The sequence below is a fragment of the Sceloporus undulatus genome, chromosome 2 (genome assembly GCF_019175285.1).
Source record: "Sceloporus undulatus isolate JIND9_A2432 ecotype Alabama chromosome 2, SceUnd_v1.1, whole genome shotgun sequence".
In the NCBI taxonomy this organism is placed as follows: Eukaryota; Metazoa; Chordata; class Lepidosauria; order Squamata; family Phrynosomatidae; genus Sceloporus; species Sceloporus undulatus.
The window spans coordinates 12,791,360-12,798,451 of NC_056523.1; the positions used below are offsets into that span (position 1 = coordinate 12,791,360).

Below are 7,092 nucleotides of genomic sequence, written 5' to 3' on the forward strand. Positions count from 1 at the left end.
TTTTAGACCAATTAGATTATCCTTTATTTTTTAAAATCTGTTTTAAGTTGTTTTAATTCAACAGATTGTTGCTGTGACAGCTAAAGTGGAACCACTGTGTTACAACAGTGTGGCATGAAATGGTCCTGGGCAGATAACTACCAGTAGTCCTGACTGTGAACTTTTGGTGGAAGGTTTCATGAATGAAGTAACTTAGGCCAAAAACAAAAAAATGCAGGCATCTTACTAACATCTTTAATGTTTCTCCTGTTTGGTATGTAACATCTTGCTTGATGATGAAGCCAGTGGAGCTTCAAAAGCTTGCAACAAGTATATTGTGCATTTTGGCTGGCCAATAAAGGTATCACTGTTGGGTGGATTTTTGTTTGAATTGACTAAATGGCCAACAAAGTTACCCCTGAAGTTTCTTAATCCTGTCACCCAAGTTCTGAGAATGCACAAAGCCCAGATACTGCTGCGGAAAATGTGTGAAAAGGTAACTCATGGACAATTTATATTAAGAAGGATTTACATTTCTTTTTTATAAAATATGCTCTGAGTTCAGTTGTTAGACATAAACTGTGGGAACACATTTGAAATAAAAAAAAGCTCTGCAGGCTGATTTTCCAATTGCTTTGAAAACATTTAGAGAGCATTGGGTGGTGAGCATGCAAAAAGGTTTGAATTACTAGCAGCTTTTAATACTATCTCCTGGCAATAACACCATGCTCAGAACAACTTTTGTTTCTTTAATAAAGCTTTCTGTTTACTGAATTTTGTGTTTCTGAAGTGAAGTGAGCCAGTACATGACATCCACACACACAATCTCTCTTTTTCATCACATTCACAAGTAGGTACACCACTTGTGTAAATAAATCTATCAATGTATCCCATCTCTCACCTGGAAAGGAATCCTCGGCAGCTTCATTCTGCGGAAAGCCTTCATGGCCAGTGGGGATGCCTAATTCTTCTTCTTCCATCTTTATTGGCATACCAAGATAACCTGATCAATACAGAAGAAATCATGATTTGCAGCTAGTTCTACTGGAAATTCCAGACTTTCTTCCCAAGAAGCAATGCAGGCATGGGAATCATGGAGTCTCCTAATGCTGTTACACTCCAACACCCAATGTTCTTCACCAATGGTTATTATATCTTTTCTTCCAAAATAAGGCATGCCAGATGGCTGACAGTAAAATCCGAGCAACTCAGACACATTTAAAATATACGTAGAAGCATATTAAAAACACAACTGAGAATAGGAAGTTAGGAGTTGATGGGAAATGCAGCCAAAGAACATCAAGGGGGCCTTTTCATGGCTAACTCCTCCAGACTCCATGAGAATTGCAAAGATCTTCAAAAGCTTCTGAATAAATACATGAAGGCCCTCAACATACAACCTGATTTCCTGAACAAATCCTTCACCTGAATGAGCACTTGGGAAGGTTTGGGTTTCCTCAGAAACTTGTTCCTCCTTCATCTTCATGTGGGTGAGCTCTGTCAATACAAAAATATCAAAAGATAGAGTAGGGACAGAGACTCTAGTCACAAATAGCTAGACGTAAATGTTTCCTGGTTTCTCACAAATCTCTGTGTTGTTCTGAGTAGTGAGTTACCTAGTATGTTTGACATCTGATGGATAATTTTTTTAATACCCTCTCCCTTAAAAAGAGGAGCAAAGATAGGAGGAAGGAACATCAACAATCCAAGATACACAGATGACACTATATTACTAGTGGAAGCCGTCATGGATTTGGAACAATTATTAAGGAAGGTCAAGACAAAAAGTGCAAGGCAGGCTTGCTGCTCAACATAAAACAAACAAACAAGCTTCATTCATATACTGCTTCATACAGAACTAACAGTGTCTAAGCGGTTTACAACTGTAAGCTAATTTGCCCACAACAATCTGGGTGCTCATTTTAGCAACTTCGGAAGGATGCAAGCCTGAGTCAAGCTTGAGCCCTTTTGCTGGTCTTGAACTCGCAACCTTGTGGTTTTGAGTGAGTGGCTGCAGTACAGGCATTTAACCACTGCGCCACCAGGGCTCTTAAAAGCAAAAATAATGATCACAGAAGATCTACATAAATTTCAACCCAGACAATGAGGAAATCAAAATACTGTAGTTAAAAGAATGTGTCCTAGATCAAGCCTGCAATCTCCCTGGAAGCCAAGACGATCAAACTGAGGCTGTTAGACTTTGTACTTTGGCCACATCATGAGAAAGCATGAATCACTGGAAAAGCAAAGCCTCTAGACCTCAAAGGCAGCTCCCTCCCACCAGCAAACAGGAAGGAAGGAGACATTCTGCCCTGCCAGAATGCAGCACTCTATGATGTAGGCGCATCCTAGTCATGGGAATCTTGGCTGTATCGCTAACATGGCTACCCCTGGATATGTTTTTAACCATGGTTATATATATATATATATATACATATATATATATATATATATTGTTATTTAATTTTCTTTTAACTTTTGCAATCAATGTTTAAGCTGTTATGTACTTTGTGCATTCTGGTTGGCCTAATAAAAGTATCATTGTTTTGTGGATTTTGGATGTTGTTGTACTTTGCTGTATCTCCAACATGGCTACCTCTGGATATTTTTTTAACCATGCTTTTTCTTTAAAAAAATAATATTGTTATTTAATTCTCTTTTAACTTTTGCTATCAATGTTTAAGCTGTTATTGTTTTTTAAACTACTGGAAGCCACCTTGGATTTGGAAGTTTTGGAAGAACGGCAGGGTGTAAATGCAATAAATAAATAAATAAAAAGAGAACAATTCTGCATGAACAGTCACAGTTCTAAAGAGAAGTCTGAAAATAATCCCAAAAACATTACTTACCTCCAATTACAATGTTTTTATGAGCCTCTTACTCACCTCCTAAGTGGTCACCCAGGGAAGTCTCAACATACTTCGATCCCTGGAGCTCTACAGTTTGTTGCCTCTTTTCTTGTTCCATCATAGCAAGACTATCTGATGGGAGAACAATGAAAGAAAAAGTGATCAAGACAGAGATTTTGACTTCCTGGGGTTGCAGGAAAGGATATAACTGTATTATATACAAACATACAAATGTTTTGCCCCTCAAAACAAACAGTTATATATTTCTTTCTTCTGTTTTTCCAAACTACACTTTGATCATCCAGGAAGATGGGGGCACATTAGAGTAACATTTTGTTACAGCATTCATAGAAAACTTGCCCCAGAAAGCAGTCCCCCCCACAACAATGTTACCTAATGCACAAAACAATTTCAAAAATATTGAGTATAGTATTACCTTCAGGCTTTGTGTACAAGGTGTATATGAAACATACATGTTTAGTCTTGGGTCCCATCTCCCAGATATCACATTAGGTATACGCAAATATTCCGAAATCCCAGAAAATCCAAAATCCAAAACACTTGTGGTGCCACACATTTTGGGTAAGGGAGAACCAACCTGTATGTATGTGTGTATATCTATCTATAAAAATACACACCCACCCCACATTATATATACACACACACACACACACACACAGGGCATAGTGCAGTGATTTGAGCACTGGAAGACTCTGGAGACAAGGGTTCAGTTTCCCACTTGGCCATGGAAACCCAGTGGTGGACCCTGGGCAAGCCACACACTCTCAGCCCCAGAAAATCCCACAATAGATTCACCTTAGGGTCGAAATTAGTCGGAAAAGACACAACAACAACATTGGAAAGGAGGATTAGGTTTGCTCATTTGGGGATTATTATTATTATTATTATTACTATTACTATTTAATCAGAGGAACACAGATTGTACATTTGCATGTACATATACGAACGAATCCATGTGAAGATGAGTAACAAATGAAAGCTAAAATATGGAGAGGTCCACATGCCTACAATCCTAAATTTAGCAAGAGCTGCAGTTGCTTAAAAACCTCTCTGGAAACAGTTGCTAAGGTGCTGCTAAAGCAAGAGGGCCTATGTAGAAAAACACTGATGTACTAAACCTTTCTTGTCACTCCTCCAAGGAATACAAAGAGGTGCCCTACACAGTTCTCCTACTCACCACATTTGTTCAACACAACAACCTTTCAAGGTAGGTTAGGCTAAGAATGTGTGCATGATCAGACAAGGGTCACCCACTGAGGCTCCTGGCATTAATAACACTGTTCTGGACAACAATAAAAATGTTGTATCATAGATAGTTCTTTCAAAAATTCAATATTTTTAAATCAATTCTGTTGTTACTCGAATCTGATTAAGTGTGGACCCTGATGTTTCAGTGTGATTTCTTTTAGTGTTTTTGAATGGATTTTTAACTTTCATATTAACGAATGAAGGTATTTTGAAAGGATATGACAGGTTGAATCTCCTTTATCTGGAATTCCAAAACCCGAAATATTCCAAAAACTGTTTTTCATGGGTGGCTGAGAGAGTACTTTCTGACGGTTCAAATGTACACAAACATTGTTTCATGCACAAAATTATTAAAAAATATTGTGTATAAGAGATAGAAAACTTATACTTGAAGGGGGGGGAGAGAGAGAGAAAGAAAGAAAGAAAGAAAGAAAGAAAAGGGATTAACAGTAATTAAGATATATGATATTTTTACTTAATAAAAGATGAGTTGGAAAACTGGAAAATAAGAAGTATGTTTCGATGTAATAAAGGTGAAGATAAGAAGAAAATAGAACTGCAATAGAAACGGTGATAAAAGGATACATAGAAGGAGAAAATAATAATAATAATAATAATAATAATAATAATAATAATAATATATTTATATCCCACCTCTCCCAACGGATTATATAAAACTTTGGCTTTCTAACAAATACCTCTTTGAATTGAACTTCAGGCTATGCCTATAAGATGTATCCAAAACCTCTCCAGTTTCTTATTATGTACATATAATGCAAATACAGGTATTCCTAACTCCCCAAATGGAGGAGAAATGTAGTTTGCTCTCCCCTTGGAAAGCACCTGGAAGTCGTCAAAATTACTAGCAACCTGTCCATCCATATTGAGTCCCATACTGAATCCCTAAAACAGTACAGGTTTAGGACTGACATCATGGGTGCCTCTACACTGCACAAATAATGCGGTTTGGTACCACTCTAACTGCCATGGCTCCATCCTCCAGACTCCTGGGATTTGTAGTGCTGAGCCAGAATGACACAGTGCTTTGAGTGCTGGACTACAACTCTGGAAACCAAGGGTTTGATTCCCTGCTCAGCCATGGAAACCCACTAGGGATGGCCTTGGCCAAGTCACACTCTCTCAGCCTCAGAGGAAAGCAGGGCAAACCCCCTCTGAACCAACCTGGCCAAGAAAAGCCCACTTTATTATAGTCACCATAATTCAGAAATGTCTTAAAGGCAGGCATCATCAACAGCAGCAACCTCATTGGAAGGAAAGGCTGAAGTCCTTGGAAAACTACACATCCCAGGGCTGCACAGGATGGAGCTACAGCCCTAAGAGTGGTGTCAAACTGTATCATTTTTACAGTGTAGATGATGCACCCTAAGAGGGCAGAGGGTGGAAGCAACATGGACACAAAAAAGGAAACAGATACACTAACAAAATGAGTAACCTCCCTCGTTGCTTGACCTTACCAGAGATCCAGGCAAAGAAGGGCTGGGATGTTTAGTTTTCCTTTCTGGGTTCAATCGGCCCCTTTTCCCACCGATGTCTTCTTCTTTGCTGCCTCTCACCCCTGAGCCTCTTCTGCTTCTTCTTCTTCTTTTTCTGCTTCCACCAGCGCCATTGCAGATTCCCAAGGGGAGCTTTGGGAGGAAGGTGCCTCCTTTTCTTCCCCAAACCCTCTTTTATATTTCTTTTCCCTTCCAGAGATCCTTCTGCAGATCAAGGAGGAGGCATTCAGCCGGAGGGGGAAGGAAGGAGGCTGGGCCTTTGTTTTCCGCTTCCCACCATGTGATCCCAGGCAGGGAAGGAGGAGGGCAAGCCCCCAAAAGTATTTTTGCAAGGCAAGGCAGCCTCCCTCCTCCTCCTCCTCCTCCTCCTCCAAAGCCCAAGCCCTCCTCCCAATGGCTGGAGGCCCAGGGTGCAGGCCTTGGGCATCCATTGCTTTGGCCTGGGAGAGTTGGGAGGGTTTGGGGGGGGGGAGAAGGAGTTTGGGGTTTTTTTAGAGTTAGGAGTTTATTTTTATTTATTTATTTGGCAGATCTTAAAAAACAAATGAATTAAACCTCGTGGGGTTTGCTATCTATCTGACTTGTCTTCTTAGATTGGAAGCCTGAGGGCAGGGAAAGGTCTAATGAACAATCTGTGAGCCTCTTTGAGAGCCTTTTGGCTGAAGAGCGGGGTAGAATTATTATTATTATTATTATTATCATCATCATCATCATCATCATCAATATCCATCCACCCATCTATCTAATTGCTTCCATTGCTATCTAGCTATCTGCTTCCATCGGTATCTCTATCTCTCTATATCTATCTATCTGTCTATCTATCTGCTTCCATGGCTATCTATCTACAGGTACTTCCATTGCTATTTATCTATCTAATTGCTTCCATAGCTATCTATCTATCTGCTTTCATTAGTATCTCTATCATCCATCTGTCTGTCTATCTACTTCCATTGCTATCTATCTACTTCCATTGCTATCTATCAATCTATTTGCTTCCATTGCTATCCATCCATCCATCCATCCATTTTTATCTATCTAATTGCTTCCATTGCTGTCAGTCTGTTTATCTATCTGCTTCCATTGCTATCTATCTGTCTGTCTATCTCTATCTGATTGCTTCCACCTAAAATGAAAGAGGATTTGCCACCTGAATCCTGAGACAGGGCTAGGAAGAAACCTTTTGGATTGCAATGCCCACAATCCCCCAGGAAGCTGGATCATATGGGGGAGCTGTAGAAGTACATCATCATCCCAAATCCACAAAACAGTGATACCAGGCCAGCCAAAATACACCAAAAAAAACCCATGTTGCATATTTTTTTAAAAATTATGTATTTATTTATTTATTTTATATAGTTATAGCTAATATTATTTTATTTTACTTTATTTTTGCTCAGATTTAAAATGAAAGAGGATTTGCCATTTGATTCTTAGGGCAGAGCTAGGAAGTGATCCTTTTTTATTGGAATGCAATGCCCAAA

The 7,092-nt window shown here is 39.3% G+C and overlaps 1 protein-coding gene across 4 annotated transcripts in view; it reads right to left on the minus strand.

Moving 5' to 3' along the window:
• LOC121921862 (zinc finger protein 883-like) overlaps nt 1-5,916 on the minus strand; it is a 13,181-nt gene extending 7,265 nt beyond the window's left edge. For 2 of the 4 annotated variants that reach the window (XR_006102058.1, XM_042450505.1), the window contains exons 1-4: nt 5,573-5,915; nt 2,865-2,960; nt 1,405-1,476; nt 881-982 (exon numbers count right to left, since the gene is read on the minus strand). Coding sequence is in view for 2 of the 4 variants with exons in the window: in XM_042450505.1 (XP_042306439.1) it covers nt 881-982; nt 1,405-1,476; nt 2,865-2,949 (259 nt within the window). In the remaining 2 variants the exon portion in view is untranslated. Of the gene's footprint in view, nt 1-880; nt 983-1,404; nt 1,477-2,864; nt 2,961-5,572 lie in introns of all 4 variants that reach the window. The other 2 variants (XM_042450504.1, XR_006102059.1) reach the window with 2 other exon arrangements.
• Between the last annotated feature and the right edge of the window lie 1,176 nt (nt 5,917-7,092).